A 19,663-nucleotide genomic window follows, 5' to 3' on the forward strand; every position below is an offset into this window, starting at 1 on the left:
TACAGCAGAATAAAGAACACTGGAAATGGCAAATATATGTGTAAATATTCAAGATTTTTTCAAATATATTTAAAATATAATTATATAAAGGGAACATAATCACAATCATTTATGGATTTTTATACCACACAGAAAAGTAAAATATATTACAACACTAGGACAAGGGTGGGGTTGGATGCAAGTATTCTTTTGAAAGGTTCTCATACCATATATAAAATGCTATAATATTACTTGACAGTAGGCTCTGATAAGTTAAACCGGTATACTGGAAAGCTACAGTTTCCACAAAACCAAACCAAACCAAACAAAAAGCAAGATAGGAAGAATGAGCAAGGGGATATTTAAAAAACAGCAAGCTGGAAAATTTAAGCAGAAACAAATTTTTAAAATCACATTAAAAGTGAATTGTATAAACATACTAAACAAAAGTAATTGTTGGCTGGATAAAATTTCTATGCAGTCTATAGGAAAACTCAGACAAGTAGAAAGTCCAAGAATGGAAAAACATATACTATTGCAAGTCAAAGGGATGCTTGAGTAGCTACCATAATATCAGACAGAGTAGAATCTAGAGCAAAGAATTTTAAAAGGAATAAAGAATGTTATTTTGTAGTGATGAAGTGATCTGTTTTTCAAGAAGATATAACAATCCTAAATGCTATGCACCTACAAACAGATCTTCAAAATACATAAAGCAAAAACTCTTTTAATTGAAAGAAGAAATAGCCAAATCCACAATTACAGTCAGAGATCTTAACATCTCTTTTTCAATAATTAATAGAATAGACAAAATCAGGAAGGATACAGTACATTTGAAGATACTTTCAGTTTGACATAATTGTCATTTATAGAACACTCCAGCCAACAGTGGCACAATATACTTTCTTTTCAAGTGTATACGGAACATTTACTAAAATAGAACATACTTTGTGCCATAAAACAAATGTCAGAAAATTTAAAAGAATTGAAATCATACAAAGTATATTCTCTAACCACAATGGAAATATATCTGAAATCAATTAGATATCTGGAAAATCCCAAATCTATGAAAACTAAACATGTATAAACAAACTTCTAAATCAAAGAAGACCTCAAAAGTATTAAAGTTCAAAATAAAAAACCTAAACTTGTACCTTAAGAAAGTAAAAAAAGAAAAACAAATTAAAACCAAAGTAAGAAGAAATAGTAAAAATAAGTGCAGATATCATTGAAATGGAAAACATGAACACTGGAAAATATTAATGAAATTCTGGTTCTATGAGAAGATTGATAAAATTAATAGACCCCTCGCCAGACTGATCAGCAGAGAGAGAAAGAGAGAGAAAGACAGAGAACACAAATTACTAACATCAAGAATGAGAGGAGTGACATCACTATCAATGCTACAGATGTTCAAAGGATAATAAGGAAATACTATGAACACTTTTGCCCTAGCACCTCTTTCTTAGAGCAGAGCTTCCATCTAGTTTTTCTAAGCCTGATGGACAGGGCTCAGGTAAGTGTGTTTTATGATTATGCTTCTCCATATGAATATAGACTTAAATAAATTAAAATGTGAAATTTAAACTTTAAGTAATTTTTACTAGAAATATAAATGCTACAACTTTTTAAATTTAATTTTAGGTACATATCCATTTTTAAGGCAACTGTAAAAGATGACATGCAAAAAGCTAAAACTGCAATGAAAACTATGGGACCAGCAAAAGTTGAAGTACCTTCTCCAAAGGATTTCCTAAAGAAACATTCAAAGGAAAAAACTCTACCACCCAGTAGGTTTTATCATGCTTTCTTTTTAATATTAAAAGCTTTAGCAGGTGATTTAACTATTATTGTATTGTTGATGAATATTAAACGTGCACAGGTGATAGCAGCTTTACCTCATATTAAACAGAATTTGACTAGGAGAAAGTGGAAGTAGAGAATGGAGTAGAAAAAGAGAATGGAGAATGATAAATTGCCCCCCCAAATAGACTTTTGATTGGGTTTGGACTATCCAATGAAGCCCACATGCCGAACCATCTTAGTCCCTAGCTGTGGGACTTCAATTATAAACAACAATTATAGGAAGAGTCAAGACCCCAGAGACAGTATCTGACTAATGGGCAAGATTGCCCAGCATCTAAACCCTGTCTGGCCTTTTCTCCAACAGATGAAAATTACAACCATTACTACCAGTTGTTGAAGCAACTACTAGACTCACTTTTGAGTATAGGCTTTTACTCTTCCAGACCTCTAAGATCAACTGGACTGTAATGAGTTAGATGTAATGAAGGAGGCTTCATGAATAAGTGGTAGAACCAGCTTAGGGCCCCATGCCTATTTTAATGCTGTACTCTTGCTGTACTAAAATTTTTAAATTTTGATCAAGTAGCCTTGTGTTTTTATTTTTTACTGGGCCTCAAAAATTAGAGTTGATCCTAGTTATGGAGTCTATTGAATGATTTCAGGAAAGAAAGCTATCAGGGAAAGGGAGAGTAGACGAAATGTGATCTGTGACAGGTTTGCATGGAAGCAATTTCTTCACAACCCAAGTATGTCTTCCCAGATGTCTTAGGGTAATAAAGAAAAGAGAGCACCTGGGCAATACAGCAAGACCCCGTCTGTACAAAAAATTTTTTAAAAAAATTAGCTAGGTGTGGTGGCATGCACCTGTAGTCTTTGCTACTCTGGAGGCTGATGTGGAAGGATCGATTGAGCCAAGAGTTCGAAGCTGCAGTGAGCTATGATCAAGCCACTGTCTTCCAGCCTGGACAACAAAGTGAGACCCAATCTCAAAAAAAAAGAAAGAGAGAAAGAGAGAGAGAGAGAGAGACAGAAAGAAAGAAAGAGGAAGGAAGGAGGGAGGGAGGCAGAGAGGGAGGGAGGGAAAGAAGGAAGGAAGGAAAAGAAGGAGAGAAGGAAGGAAGGAAGGAAGGAAGGAAAGAAGGAAGGAAGGAAGGAAGAAGGGGGGAAGGAGAAAGGGAAGGGAAGGGAAAGAAAAAGAAAAGGAAAGGACAGAAAGAAACGAGTCTGTCTCTTCAAAATGTTGGCTTTTTATGTCTGCTGGCATCAAGGAAATAATGCAACATCTCAAGCCCAGCTAGAGATGTACATTTTAACAAAAGTGAAACTACTTCTCTTTATGGCAGTATTTAATGTCCCCAAATCCTCTCTCAACCCATATCTCATGACAAAGGGTAAGGGCACTATGAAGCAAGATGGCAAGATGGAAGAAGCAAGTGTGAAAATACAACATTCATCCTTCATTCGTGACTTCAGAAGTCTCTTTTGTATCTTCCTCTAGTCTTGGCCTGTTGTGCCCCAGCATTCTATGACTAGCAATACCATTTGAGAATATAGGAAAATCTTAAAGTGAATTTGATGCTTTCAATGCCTTAGGACCACTGGTATCCCTTGGGTCTTCATATAGCCTCTCTAGGGTTAAACATATGATATAACACAACCATATATATATATATATATATATCTCCTTTGTGTCAAATAAGAAATAAAGGAAGAAACCTATCATTTTATAAACATTTTAAGGCAAAAGCAAACCCAAAATTCCATTGACCTTTAGAGTAATTCATCAATTCGGGGTGTTAGGGCTGGGCACAGTGTTAGGGCTGGGCACATTTTTGCATTGTGGCAAACCATTTGGCTATATCAAAATAGATCAATGGGAATGATCAAGCTGAAGAGGCTATGTAAAAACGGCCAATAAGCAAGAAATACTTCTTCCGTGTATTTATATACAGTTCATATGTATGTGTGCGTGTGTGTGTGTGTGTGTATGTGATCTTTTTTGAGACAGAATGTCACTCTGTCACCCAGGCTGGAGTACAATGGCACGATCTCGGTTCACTGCAACCTCTGCCTCCCAGGCTGAAACAATCCTCCCACCTCAGCCTCCTGAGTACCTGGGACTACAGGTGCACACCATCATGCCTGGCTAACTTTGCATTTTTTGCAGAGATGGGGTTTCACCATGTTGCCAAGACTGGTCTCGAACTCCTGAGTTCAAGTGATTTGCCCGCCTCAACCTCCCAAAGTGCTGGGATTATAGGCATGAGCCACCATGCCTGGCCTTCTCAACATACTAATTGATTATGTTGCCCTTAATTTCTTTCCATTTTAATTACTGACTTTTTTTCTTTTAAAAAAATTATTTTATTGAGGCATGATTGACAGGTAAAAAGCTGTGCATATTTAATATCCACAAGTCAATGAGTTTGAGGATAAGTATAAACTTCTATCTTAAATATTTAAATATATGATAACTAAAACTTAAATATACAAGTGGTAAAATATCTGGATATTATAAATAGTACTGAGTAGCAGTGTTTGTAGTTTAATATTAACAAAGAAATGTTATATTTAACAGTAAAAAAGTTTGATCGGAACATGCCCAAAAAGCCTGCTGTGCCATTGAGGACTGATCATCCTGTCATGGGAATACAGAGTGGAAAAAATTTTATAAATACAAATGCAGCCGATGTCATCATGGGAGTGGCTAAAAAGCCTAAACCAATTTATGTTGATAAAAGAACGGGAGACAAGCATGATGTTGAGTCTTCAGGACTAGTTCCAAAGTACATCAATAAAAAGGTAGCCTTGTGGTATATTAATGAGAGGGCTGAGATTCAAATAATTTAAATATGGTGTTCATGGTGATCATCTATATTATCATGATTAGTGCTCTCATTGGACACATTGTCTACGTTGCTGATTCTCATTCTTCTGCAATCTGTGTTTGGTCCAAATCTAATGTGATAAAGTTACAAAGAACTCGTAGTAAACAATTCCGTATAGTTCAGTAGATAAAAGTTATTGTTGTTTTCCTTAATTTTGGTTATCAATATATTTAACAATTTCAATAAACATTCTCTGAAAGATATTTTTGGTTAGGTGGAAATGTCACTAAAAGCAGTCATTACTGTAAATCTAGAAGGAATAAGCTGTCAGATGGTCTTAAGATTTAGTCATTAATTGCAGTAACTTGGCAGCTGAATAAGAAAAATGAAGCAGAATGCAGCTTTAGAGCCATCCATCTCATCAGTGTAGTATAAATAATTCACATTCCTATTTTAACGTGAATATATTTATTTGGTTTTGGGTTTTGGGTGAAGACTTGAAAGTACTGTACAATAATCTAGTCATTTTGGGTCCTTCATTTGTATCTGAAAAGGTGTATAATTTCATTGGTGAACATTATAGTTTAAATATAGATTTTTTTTTTTGAGACATATTCTCACGCTGTTTCCTAGGCCGGAATGCAATGGTGCAATCTCAGCTCACTGCAACTTCCAGCTTCTGATTCGAGTGATTCTCCTCTCTCAGCCTCCCAAGTAGCTGGGATTTACAGGCATGCACCACCAGGCCTGGTTAATTTTTGTATTTTTAGTAGAGAGGGGGTTTCACCATGTTGGCCAGGTTGGGCTTGACTCCTGACCTCAAGTGATCTGCCCACCTCAGCCTCCGAAGTGCTGGGATTGCAGACATAAGCCACTGCGCCCAGCCAAATACAGATCTTTAAAATAAAAAAGCTTACAAAAATCTTATTTAATCCTACTTTATTTTGCATACTTATAAAGCTTAAAAGTGCTTGAAATACACAAAATATGAATGCAGGCTGGGCACAGTGGCTCACACCTGTAATACCAGCACTTTAGAAGGCCGGGCGGATTGCTTGAGGTCGGGAGTTCAAGTCCATCCTGGGCAACATGGTGACACCCCGTCTCTACTAAAAGTACAAAAATTAGCCAGACATGGTGGTGTGTGCCTGGAATCCCAGCTACTCGGGTGGCTAAGGCACGAGAATCACTTGATCCCGGGAGGCAGGGGTTACAGTGAGCCAAGGTCGTGTCACTGCACTCCAGCCTGGGTGACAGGGCGAGACTCTGTGTCAAAAAACAAACAAATAAACAAAAAGAGTGCAAAATTCTAAATAATAAGTTGCATCAAGAAGAAATGAAGGAAGGGAGGGAGAAAGGAAAGGACGGAAGGAAAAAGGAAGAGAGAGATAAGGAAAAAGGAAGGGAGATAAAAGAACAAAAGAAAAGAAATTGCAATAGTGATGTACAGGGGCCTTGAATTAAAGAGTCCAACGATCTACCATGATGAATCCAATGCCAGAGGAAAATCAAAACAGGACCCTCAAGGCTGTTTTCAGAGGACACTGTCTTCTCAGGAATCTAGGAGTTTGCAGGATAAGCCAATAAAGTTACTTCAGGCTTCTCCAGGTACTTCCTCCTTCTCTGGCCCCTGGAAACTGTTTTATACTCCTTGTCCCACAGGATAGGGAAAAGTGGAAAACTCACTCTCCTGGCTCTTAAAGCCACTTCCAATCCATTTTTTCTCCATGATTATATGAAAAGTCTTCGATGGTCATGCCACCACCTGCCACACACTCTGCCCCTCCTTCTGGCTGCTCTCTAAGCTGTCCACTTTATTGCATTTTCTAACTTCAACAGGAAATTTGAAGTATCCATCCTGGAAATAGAAAAATACCAGATCTGTCTATGCTCATTTACCAAGCCATGAAAGCACCGTGCACATAATGTCCTTTTGGTGTTGCTGACTAGCAATCAGTGCTCACAAAAGACTTATTCAATTTACTTTTCCCTTATCAGAGTTAAGTTTTAAAGATCTATTATTGGTAGGTGAGATAGTAAATAAATTCTTTTAAAGTCAATGTCATATTTTTATAAAATGAGTGAACTCCTGTTTCAGTTCCAAGTGAATTATATGCCATTCGTACCATGATAAACAATTTCTGAAAAGAAGCAAGGATAGATGATCACATGAGGCATTTAGCAATAGTAGTAAAGACATTATTTCAAATTGTAACTCTGCCACTTAGTAACTGTGATTTCCAACAATCCATTGGATTTATCACAGGGTCGTAGTGAGGATTAAATAATATAAAATATATTGAGCACTTGGCATAAAATATGACACCTAATAAAAGAACAAAGAGTGAATATTATAATATATGTGATTTTATTAACAGTATGCATTAGCCTCCGGTGATTCAGCCCATAGAAATATTTCAGACCATTGACGCTTTTGCTCATTTGTGAGTTTTTTTTCTGAACTGTATCATGCCATTCCCTTTCTTTTTAAAAGAAAATGTAATTTAATTTTTTTTAGAGATGGGAGTCTCACTATGTTGCCCAGGCTGGTCTTGAACTTTTGGGCTCAAACAATTCTCCTGCCTAGCTGTCCCAAAGTGCTGGGGTTACAGGCATGAGCCACTGTGCCCAGTCATTCTCCTTCTTAAACAAAGTATGCCAAATATAACCTTAATCTTTTTGTGATCCTGCAGAATCATCATGATGAAGCTCCATTATTGTTATTAAGTTGTAATGAGGTGTTTCCCTCAGTGTTTTCCGAAGTGGATTGGCCTATCTCACTGCACCAACTGACCAGAATACTGGGCTCCCAGAGTCTATTTGTGTTGTCCTCTGCAGCTTCCAGAACACACTTATATCTAGGATTTCTATCCCTTGTTCAGTCAGGATGGGTTAAGTTACACTGTGATGACAAACAACCCCCAAATTTCAGTAACTTAAAGCCACAAAGTGTTATTGTTTGCTTTCGCCACATGCCCTTTGAGGGTTGTTACAGGCTCTGCTTCTTTTCCTTCTTCCAGGACCCAGAAAAATCTAAACATTGCTTGTCACTAGACCAGACAGGAAAAGACACAGCAAGTCATCCACTAATTCTTAAGGCTTCTATCCAGAAGTGGCAGAGGTCACCTCCACTGACACTGAGCAATTCGGGGCATATGGCTACATCTTACTTTATGAGGACAACACAGGAAAGTGTTGTCCTACCAAGTGTCCAAAAGGAAAACAGAATGTTTGTCAGAATTTTAATGACTACCATACTTCCCAACTGCTGCTTCTTCAGCGAGTTCCTTCCCGACCTCCTTGTTTATCTAAAATAGCCCCTAGTATTTTCTTTTCCCTCACTATCCTTATTTATTTTACTTCAGAACACATACATATTATTTCATTCTCTATTTTTGGTGAGTCTCTGTCACCATAGAATGCAAATTCCCTGAAGACAGAAACTTTGCCTTTTTTATTCACCAGTATACCTAACACCAAGTACATTCTCAAATATTTTTTAAAGAAGGAATACATAGTAGTCCTGTTTCTACACATGGTGAAATCAAACGCATTTACTAAGCTGAGAGAATCATAGCTGATGGTTTCACTGTCAGTCGCTGTGAAACGGGAAAAGTTGTCTTATTCCCCTTGCAGGGTGTACCATAGGGCTGTGGCTCACTTCTTCGGTGCCCCACTGCTTAGACCTCTAGGGGGAGCATGCAGACGGGCAGGTTGTGGGGCTCTGACTCCACAGCAGTGTCTATGGGTCAATGTTCGCAGCTCCTGAAGCCCCAGCGGGCATGTGTTACAGGGTGTGCTCTTTTAATTTAGCTGTCCATAGGCGGCTTGTGTTTTCTCAATTAGACTCCCTGCCTTATCACTAGGGCAGAGGGCTTCCAAAGGACTTTCTGTATCCCAGGATTCTTGCCTTGGTATCCTGGAAGAACTGGATCACACGTGGGCTTGGAGAATGAGTGCAAGGTGTTATTGAGTGGAAGTAGCTCTCAGCAGATCGGGGAGCCCGAAGGGAGATGGACTTTCCCTGGAGCCGGGCAGCTCTGTGACTCGGGCTCTCCTCCCACCACCCCGTCCAAACTCTGTGTCGTTCCACTGGTCGATGGCCTGCCAGCATGCCAGTGCCCAACGGCGTGCTCTTATGTTGGCATGCTCCTCTCGACTGCCTCCATTTATATGTTCTTCCATTGATGTGTTCCTCTCCACGTGCAGCCATTTGTGTGCCTGCCTGCTAGGGTCTTGGGGGTTTTTATAGGCACAGGATGGGGGCATGTTTTTATAATGTTTTGGAAGATTTTGTCTTTTCTTTAACAAGACCACGAAAAAGAGACTTCAAAATATTCAAGATATTTCAGGTAAAAACTGAAGCACGTAGAAGGTGGAAGGTAGAAAAGCCAACTCTTGAATATCATATTCAAGATGTTTCAGGTAAAAACTGAAGAACATAGAAGGTAGAAAAGCCAACTCTTAGGAGTAAAGTATCAGCCAAGAACAGGGGTGGGAAACATTCATAAAAGGAAAAACATTGGGAGGCCGAGACGGGCGGATCACGAGGTCAGGAGATCGAGACCATCCTGGCTAACACGGTGAAACCCTTTCCCCTACTAAAAATTACAAAACTAGCCGGTAAGGAGGTGGCGGGCCTGTAGCCCAGCTACTGGGAGGCTGAGGTGAGAATGGCGCGGAACCCGGAGGCGAGCTTGCGGTGAGCTGAGATCCGCCACTACACTCCAGCCTCGGCGATGAGCTTGGTGACCTGCCCCCAAAAAAGAAAAAGGAAAGGAAAACAAGCAACTGCAATAACAACTCCACCTATTTATTTATTTATTTATTTATTTATTTATTTATTTATTTAGAGATGGAGTCACACTCTGACACTCAGGCTGGAGCGCAGTGGCACCATCTTTGCTCACTGTAACCTCCGCCTCCCAGCCACCTGAATTCAAGAGATTGTCATGCCTCAGCGACCTGAATAGCTGGGACTACCAGTACATGCCACAATGCCCACCTAATTTTTGTATTTTTAGTAGAGACGGTGTTTCACCATGTTAGCCAGGCTGGTCTCAAACTCCTGACCTCAAGTGATCCACTCCCCTCAGCCTCCCAAAGTGCTGGGATTGCAGGTGTGAGCCACCATGCCTGGCCAATAACAACTGCATTTTAAAAGGCAGAAATCTACTAGCTCTCAGCGAGGTGGGGGGAATCACTGAATTTTGTCAATTTACAGGGTTTTGAGCAAAGGCTTTAAGTCTGTACCATTTCTTTTTCTCCCATCATCGGTTGATATGTACACATATATAAGATTGCATACAAAATATTGATTACTTTTTTCTGCAAAATCTTCTTAGGATTATGGTGTCACACCTGAATACATACGTAGGCGAAACGAGGAACTAAAGAAAGCCCAAGAAGAATATGATCGCTATATCCAGGAAAACCTTAAGAAAGCAGCTATGAAAAGGCTCCCCGATGAAGAAAGAGAGGCGATTCTGCAGGTGTGTGTTCTGCCATTTACATTCATCTGTAACTCTTTGGATCACCTCTGAAAGAAAGGTGTACCATCACCTTGATGATTAAAGTCAGCACTTTGATTTTGAAATCAGAACAATCTCTTTGGATTACAGTTAAAAACTACATACAGCAAAGCTTACTCTTTGGAGAGAGCAAAAAGTTATAATATAGGGATTCATTGAATAATATTTTATTTCCAATTTGGTGAACTGTTTTTTTCCTGAACTACGGTTGTAAGGAAGCCTACCTTCCTCTACAATGAGTACGCATGAAATGAGGCAAATAAAGCATTTTTATTTTCATTTTTATGCCCCTGAGTTTGTGAAGAATAAGAAATTAGATATTTTTCACTAGATGGAGCTCTAGAATAATTGAATGTGTCCTTAAAACAACTTTTTTTTTCTTTCCTATAAGCCAAATGTCCAAAATTTTAAATAAACAGGTGTTAGGTTTCACATATGTTTCTCTTGTTTTTAATTAAATAGACTTAAAGATATATTTATATTGGGTTTTTTAATGCAGGACTTTTATCTGAAGCATTTAAAATATTAGGGGGCGTAAGCAGGGTTTCAGCTTCATCATTTGTATGAGTGTTTAATCAAGCACCTCTTTGTAGTTTTTATAGTCATACTTTCTCTTATAGAGGTAGAAATAATACTTGTTTGTTTTTTTTTTTCATTTTGAAAACATCCCACAAAGCCATTTCTTGTGTCTTATTAATCTGTTGAAAAATGGATTCATATGCTGTTATAAATTCTTAACAGTTTATCAATGTCATCATAATCCTCAATAAACATTTCTTAAATGCTAAACCCTGAGGATATTTTAAAAGGCATAAGATTTTTTTAAATGTCTACTATGGAGAATTGTGCAATTTAATTAGTGAGAGGTACTATGGATCTATGTAGATGTATAGATGTGAATGTGCGTATGTATGCAGCTCCTAAGTTTCACAAGGTTTCAAGGCACTAGTCCCCCCCGAGGAGTATAGATCATTAGCTGGGCCTGAAAATGTAGAGTGACGGCGTGTCCCAGACATTAGGAGTGGCTCAAAGGCAAGGACGGTGTCTCTTTGCTGACAGCAGCATCCCCAGTGCCTAGCACAGTGCTCAGTGGAAACGCAGATGTTCAGAAATGGTCTGCTGCAAAGGAGGAAGGCAGACAGGCAGGAAGGAAGGCTGGCAGACATGGAAGTGAGAATTGGCATGTCATTTTCAGGGAGAGCTCTGGTCTGTGGCCCATTCTGTCTCTCTCATTTGGATGTTTCCATTTTCAGAAAGTATATGCCTTTGTGAAAGCCAGGATTTTACACCTAAATGATGCTGAAAAATAAGAATATGACGAAGAACTCAGAAGTGACAGGTCCTTCCCTTCTGTGTCTTTTTGGCTGCAGGAGATAAGCAGCCCTCAGCTTCCTATTACGGTCACTACAGAGTTACCCTTTGATGTGACAATAGCAAATCCTCCACTGGATGCCTTATGAGCCAGGGAGCAGAGCTGCCATAGTAACGAAGCCACTGGCTGGCCTCCTGATGAGCCCTGATCCTTCCCTGGGCAAGAGTTGCATGTAGTTCGATGACAATCTGATTGTGTGCCCCTGAGTAAGCCACATTCTGCTCATTCTTCATAAAATAACAGTCTCATTATACCTGGACAGGATCGTCTGGTCTAGTGATTCCAAATTTCTCATTTTTAAAATGAGGGATATATATATATGCTGTGTCACTCTACATTTTCAGGCCAGCTAAAGATCTGTAATCCTCCAGTGGTGACTGATGCCTTGGAACCTTATGAAACTGAGGAGCTGCATACATACACACATTCATATCTCCACATGTACATAGATCCATAGTTCCTCTCACCAATTAAATTGCAAATTTCTCTATTTATACATATTTTATATATAAATTATATATGATGTATATACAATATATACAAATAAATTTTATTTATGTATATAAATATATATATACATATATATATAAATTTTTTTTGAGATGGAGTCTTGGTCTGGCACCCAGGCTGAAGTGCAGTGGCATGATCTTGGCTCACTGCAACCTCCACCTCTCAGGTTCAAGTGATTCTCATGCCTCAGCCTCCCAGGTAGCTGGAACTACAGGCATGCACCACCACGCCCACCTAATTTTTTTTGTATTTTTTAGTAAAGATGGGGTTTTGCCATGTTGCCCAGGTTGGTCTAGAACTCCTGGCCTCAGGTGATCCACCCACCCCGGCCTCCCAAAGTGCTGGGATTACAGACATGAACCACTATACCCAGCCCTTAATACTAATACATTAAGCAGGCCCCTTTGTTCATTCGTTTATTTATGGAATATCTACTGTGTTCCAGCCAGAAGGATACTGTAGAAAGCAAAATAAACACAGTCCTCAGTGTCAGTGAACTTAGAGTTTGATTTTCATTTGTCCTCAGTCACAAAACTATCAAGTGCATCAACAGGGACCAAAACTCATTTACCAATTGCCAGGCTGGTGTTTCCCCCACTACAGAACACATACTTGCAGAGGAGGTAGCAAAGGGAGGCTGCATCGGTCAGGGCTCCAGCAGGAAATCGAAGGCACTCTCAGCTAGGACTTGGAAGAGAACTTATGTTTGTTTACTTTATTTATTTATTTATTTGAGACAGTCTTGCTCTGTTGCCTAGGCTGGAGTGCAGTGGCACAATCACGGCTCACTGCTAGCTGGGATACTACCATGCCTGGCTGGGTTTTTTTTGTAATCTGTTTATTTCATTTTTTTTTTTTATTTTTTTATTTTTAGAGAGGGAGTCTCACTATGTTGCCCAGGCTGGTCTCAAATTCCTGGCCTCAAGCAATCCTCCTCCCTCAGCCTCCCAAAGTGTTGGGATTACAGGCATGAGCAGTGGCCACTGAAGAGAATTCATGAAGGAATTATTGACAGAAGCGAAATAGGGTTAAGGGAACCAACAAGAAGCACTGAGGCACCCCAGGAGTAGGGACAATAGGAATTAACCACCACCTAGGCTTGAAGGGCAGCAGGCACAAGAAGCAGTGCTCTCAGAATCCAGTGAGAGCTGGAGCTGGGCTGAGGGTCACAGTCATAGATGAATGCAGCTAGAACCCGTGTCCAGACTGTCCTAGGAGAGGAGGAGAAATGCCCCAACCTCACTCTCCGCCCTCCAGGGCTTTCTGTGGCTGAACTGGGGCCAAAGGGCGAAAGAGCTGGGAGCACCCCATAAGGTGGAGAATGTTTGGGGGTGGCGGGGGGTGCAAAAGGAGCATGAAACTGAAGGCCCTTCTTATTATAAGATCACTTCTCCCTATCTGAATTTTTTCCAAAATGAACGATATTATTTCAGCATTAAAATAGAAGAGAGGAAAATTAAGAAATAAAAATAAGGGAAAATCGCTATTGCTGCAACACATGAAATATCTTTTTAGATGAAATAATGAAAAAACCTCTTAAAGTCAGCAAGTAGCCTATTTCAGTATAATATGAAATATTTGCTACATTTAGTTTCCATCCCTGACTGTTGACTTTGATCCAAACGTTATTGTACACACTGGAAGATAAAAGCAAACTATCCTTTAAAAGAAAATTCAGAGGAAAACTGTAGCTGCTGTGACTGCAAGTAATATGGAAATATCACCCAACTAGCTATGAAAAACCTTTGATATCCGCAAGTGTACAAATACATAGACTTCCTCTCTGCAATAGACACCCCTGTGGAGCACTGTGGGAACCTCTTTCACATTCCATAATGAAAGGCTGTGGAGAAATAGAATTCTTTTGAGGGCTTCTTTTTGGAATACATCACATACACTATCAAGAACTGTGTAGCCTCCTCTTCTTAAATTTTAACCTGGATACTTTTTCTTCTATCCTTTCCCTTTCCCACATCCTTAGCTCACTCAAGAAGGTCTCATAATTTGTTGCCCCATTCCCCAACCAACCTCTTCTATACAGTGTGCCATGACCTGTCATCAGCCCTTTTATCGAAACATGGAAATAAATCATTGAAATTTTATTGTCCCCGGAAGTTTCTACAAGATTAAATTTGTACCGTGAGAGCTTACGATGAAGGCATTATTATATGAGTCACTTCTAATCCTCTTTTACACCTATATGTACAGCCATGGTTTTCAAGGACCATGTTTTCTAGGCAGTATTTTCAGTTTTGGGGTTTGGGTTTTGGGTTTGCTGTCAGGCAGGGTCTCACTCTGTTGTTCAGGCTGGAGTGCAGTGGCGCAATCATGGCTCGCTGCAACCTCAACCTCCTGAGCTCAGGTGATCCTCCCACCTCAGCCTCTCAGGTAGCTGGGACCACAGGCCCATACTACTATACCTGGCTGTTTTTTGTATTTTTTGTAGAGACAGGTTTTTGCCATGTTGCCCACACTGGTCTCGAACTCCTGGGCTTAAGCAATTCATCGTCAAGGCAGTATCTTAAATTGCACTTTCTGTTTTGCTTTTGTGTAAATAAAATAATCTATGTGCCCATAATGAATAATTAAAAAGTGCTGACTTATAACATTTCATTGAATTAATTTAATTAGTAGTTTAAGACCATTTTGTCTATGGAGCCCATAGGGCACTGTGATAAAAAATGGTAATTATGCAGAAACAGAAATAACCTTTATGGCTCCTAAGAGATCCCTAATTTTGCATTTGTTGATTTGTGAGACTCGAAAACGTTAGCTACATTATTGAATTAGCATATGTGTTACATTTAATGACCTTTCAATCATTTATAGAATACATTAATAGGAACTATAGATCCCTTAACTATATAGAAGGCAATTGGTTCTTTTTAATATATTGAAAAGACACTTAGAAGATCGTCTTTTGTGCAAGTGAATTTCAGCAATTTTACAAATCCCATTTGTTAGAAATAAGAAAATATGGCCATGAACATCAGAATTAGGTCTTTTGATGTGATTTCTCTGTTGAAGAATGAAGATAAAAAAGAAAATTTTACAAAACAATTTCCTGTTCAAAAATGTTGTTCTAAGTTGTTTTTTACCCACATATTTGCTATGAGCTTTAGCTTCACACTACTCATAACTCTGCATGTACATTTTTGACGGTAAAAACAAGTACAGTAACAACAAAAACAGAGCAAACAAATACTCCCAGTGGGAACTGAGCACACAGTCAAGGATGGGATTTGGCCTCTGTACAGTATTTTTGGTTACTGTGGCCAAGTACTTGATAAATACATTTCATTTTAGAAGTTATTTTTGTCAGTTTCTTTTACCTATTGACATTTTTCATTACCGATTAACTTTTCCAATTTCCTTTACTTTTGCAGTTTGCTTTGGTATTTACAAGTTTCTTTGACCATTTGCAGGGGCTGAAAAAGAACTGGGAAGAGCGGCATAAAGAATTCCAGTCCCTCTCGGTCTTTATAGATTCCATATCAAAGAAGATCCGCAAGCAGAGGCTGGAAGAAGAAATGAAACAACTGGAATACTACATTGGTGTAATTGAAAAGCACAAAATTATTTATATTGCCAATAAGTAAGAATGGATCTTTAAAGTATAGCAATTTCAATGCAGGGAAAAAAAACATGGAAAATATAAAAATAAAACTCCACGTTTTTCCAAAATGAAAATACTATGAAGAGAATAAAAATAGACTTAATCAGAATGCTTAGGCAATGTGCAAAGAATAATTGAGTTATTCACTTACACAAGAAGAAATTTTGTTTTTACTAGTGTCACGTTTTCCACATATAAACTATTACATTTGAGAATATGTGTTCCAGTTCCACAATGTAATTCATTATTATTACATGTTTCACATAAACATTAATTTCTAGGTACTGAAAAATAAAGTCAGCACTCAAAACTTCACTTTTTTTTTTCCCTGCAGTGCATGATACCAACAGCACAACTTTGAAAACTGTTAAGTATTTTGAACTGGAAATGGTAACATGTGCCTTCTTACTACTCTAAGTGTCTCCAACACATTGTTTCTGAGCTCCACAAATGCAAAAGATGTATTTTCCTGTGGCCCATGACATTTGCAGTTATTCCAAGTGATAAATATTTTCAGTATTCATAACGCTGTATATGATGAAAGGCTTCTATTTGGAGGAAGAAAAATTAAGAAGACAACTTACAAAATCAAGACTACAACTTGTAAAAGGCATCATTGAGGATGATTAAGGAGAATAGCCTCCTTTCTAGCATACTAACTTCGATATTCTTGTTTTATTCCACAACTCACTATGCATATCTTATTCAAATGTTTTTTTCCTTTTGGTCCTTTCTACTTATCTATTTTATGAATTCTAAAGTTACATTTGTAAGATTACATAATCTATTAAGCAATAAGTTTATGTTAGTAGAGCTGTTTTCAACCCAAAATAAGAAAAATAGCTCTAAATATCTAAGAGGAAAAAGTTATTTTATGAAATTTTAAATTAGAAAAATTGGGTAAAATATATGCAACTATAAAATATCAGAGAAGTAACCATTCCTACTACTTACACTGGTTTTTATCCTCTGGACAACATAAAAAACAAAATATGGGAGTCTTTCAAGCTTTTTTTGCAAACACAGAATTTGGAAGCCTTATAGAAAAGCTTATTTTGGTTACTTAAAGAAAAATAGTTCACATACAATTTTTTTTGAAGAGTCACTTGAAACTTGTCTGTATGAGTATCTTTATTCCTTTATTAACTTAGGGTGGATATAAAATAAAGGATAATATATGATACGTTCTCACTTACCAAGAATGGTTGGTTGCTATTTAGGGTAGGCTAACAGCTGTGATAGTACACTCCAAAATGTATAATTACATAAACATATATTCCATTCTTGCTAACATAGCAGTACTTTGCTGTGAGCAGGTCAGCAGGAACTCTTTTCTGCAGTCACTCAGGGACCCAGACTTACAGAGTGGGTAGGATGCACCTGATCCAGAGTTAGGGAGAGGCATGTACAGGCCAGGCCTAGAAATGATGCATATCATTCCCGTTTGCATCGCTAAGTAAGCAACTTAAGTTACTTTAACAAACTAACTCCAAATCTCAGTTGCCTGATACAGATACATTTTTCATTTACATCACTGTGCAATGCGACTAAGGGTGGGGGTATAACTCTGTTCCCTCAGTCACTCAGGGGCCCATTCTCCTTTTGTCTGGTGGCTCTGTTGATCCAGGCAGCCTTTCTCTGCCAGTTCAGGATGAGATGTTTAGGTCAGTATTTTATTTGTGAAATGATTGCTATACATACTCATTTTTAAATAATTCAAAATCGGTAGCAATGCAAAAATATTCTAATTACTTTAGCCTTATGGATATTATGCTTTGAAGTCATGAGTGGGAGTTGCCTTAAATGTTAAAATCAAAACTTTGTGGTTTTAACAGCTAATTCTTTTGCCTTCTGTAAATGTCTACTGAAGAATCTAGACTTTTCTCTATGGTCTACACTGTTGTCCTAGATGGACATCGTTGCTTTTCTTTCACACAGCCTTCAGAGTGAAACATTCCCATCCATTGTTCCTGGGAGGGTGATCCCTACCATGGGATCCCAACTTTGGATAAAGCCAGTTCAACCTCCCCCAATCCATACACATACATATCTGGGTCTCCTATCACCCAGAAGAGGGACAAACACCTGACTTGGACAGCTGGCCAGTGACTGATCAGATTCTCTCTCTCTTGAGAGCATGAATTAAGAGACATGGAGACTGCAGTCACTTGGGAGTAGACACCTGAAACTAAAAAGTCAAACTTCATTATGCAGCTAGTTTGACTTGGTTTCTCTTCCTGTTCAAAGGAAGAATGGGTAGAATAAAGATTTGATGTGGTCTGGCCCCTTGTCTATGATCTTTTTAGCTTGATTTCTTGAAATGCTGCTTCTTCCCTACCCACTGTAACTGGCATTCTGATAGTACTGAGGTACTAGAGACCTCCCAGATCTGCACACATCGTTCCCTCTGCCCAGAAAACTGCCTTTTTCTTTCTCTCATCCTACATAGCTGCCTGGCAAATCCCTAGTCTTCATCAGCTCACATCACATTTCCATGACAATCCTCTTTGATTCCTCAGAATCTGGCCTTCCTTTATGGCACTGGTCATATTGTATTGTGCATATCTGGTTATTTGCCTGTTTTCGATGAAATTGCAAGCTTGTGGGGGAGAAGACACTGTGTATCTTTTCATCTACATTCCTTAGAATCTGCAAGGACAGCTGGTATAGAGAAGATACTCAAAAAATCCTTAATGAATAAAGTAATGGACCGTACCCAAACATGTATTTTAATGATCTCTTGACATTATTATCATGACATAAGTCAGAGTTGGAGGACAGAGAATTTGACTGCTAAACAAACCAGATGATTCCATACCCATCAGTTAATACATAATCAAAGTAGGAGGAGGCAATTTCACGTAGTGCTTAAGAGCTCAGGTACTAAAGTCAGGCGGCCTCTGGTTTGCATTCCAGCTCAGCTGCTTACTAAGTATGCTGCATAACCTTTCTAAACCATGTTTTCCTTTTCTGTAAATGGGGTTGCTAACCCATTCCATGATCTGTAGAGTTATGATAAGAATGAATGGAACAATATGTGCATAACAGCATAGTCCCTGGCATGTAGAAAGACAACTTAATACTATGACTTACTATTAAGAACTCTCAATTCCGTAGTCCTTTTGTCCAGTTGGTGCTAGGCCCATTAACATCAATAGAATTTCCCACACCCATAAAATCTGGCTGCAGAAAAGGACTTGTTTGAACTGCTTAGAAGTTCTAGCCTGAGATTAGCCTAGCCTGGTTAATCTCTTCAGTGGCACACACAGATGATAACTATATTTGGTAACTTTTATCTCTAGTAACTGGCAAAAATTTGGCAATACATCCTAAGTTACTCAGCACAGGCATTCCAAAAAGATAGATAAGCTTAAATCAGTAACGATGCCAGAGAGTCACTGAGAAAGGTCTGCAAGGTTGTGTCCAACAAAGCCTCATGGGTGATATTTATTAGTGAATTAATGTGGCCCAGGACCTGACCTGAGGACCCAGGCTTCCCTGTTCTCAGGAACTCAGAGTCAGACACACATGAATTAAAGTCGATGTGAGCATGAGTTATTGCCCGAACATCGATTTTTAAATTAAGAAATACCTCTCAGCTAAATAAATCTTCATAATAAGTGCATTCTGTCCCAGTTGTCAAGCTATGTGGGAAGAAAAATCATAATCAAAAGGTACCTTGGGCCAGGCACGGTGGCTTACGCCTGTAATCCCAGACTTTGAGAGGCTGAGGTGGGTGGATCTGTTGAGGTCAGGAGTTCAAGACCAGCCTGGCCAACATAGTGAAACCCTGTCTCTACTAAAAATACAAAACTTAGCTGGGCATGGTGGTATGCACCTGTAGTCCCAGCTACTCAGGAGGCTGAGGCAGGAGAATCGCCTGAACCCAGGAGGCGAAGGTTGCAGTGAACCAAGATGGCACTGCTGCACTCCAGCCTGGGTGACAGAGCGAGACTCCATCTTGAACAAACAAAACAAACAAAAAATACCCAACAAGTACTTTGGCTAAAACAGAGCCAAG

At 38.8% G+C, this 19,663-nt stretch overlaps 1 protein-coding gene across 1 annotated transcript in view; it reads left to right on the forward strand.

Annotated features, from left to right (window-relative positions):
• Positions 1–17,930, forward strand: part of ENKUR (enkurin, TRPC channel interacting protein) — a 30,627-nt gene extending 12,697 nt beyond the window's left edge. Inside the window, exons 2-5 of the mRNA XM_009214112.2 lie at positions 1,624–1,769; positions 4,364–4,587; positions 9,959–10,105; positions 15,452–17,930. Of these exons, the coding sequence (XP_009212376.1) occupies positions 1,624–1,769; positions 4,364–4,587; positions 9,959–10,105; positions 15,452–15,625 (691 nt within the window). The 3' untranslated portion in view covers positions 15,626–17,930. The remainder of the gene's footprint in view (positions 1–1,623; positions 1,770–4,363; positions 4,588–9,958; positions 10,106–15,451) is intronic.
• The last annotated feature ends 1,733 nt before the right edge of the window (positions 17,931–19,663 follow it).

Source organism: Papio anubis, chromosome 11, assembly GCF_008728515.1.
Source record: "Papio anubis isolate 15944 chromosome 11, Panubis1.0, whole genome shotgun sequence".
In the NCBI taxonomy this organism is placed as follows: domain Eukaryota; kingdom Metazoa; phylum Chordata; class Mammalia; order Primates; family Cercopithecidae; genus Papio; species Papio anubis.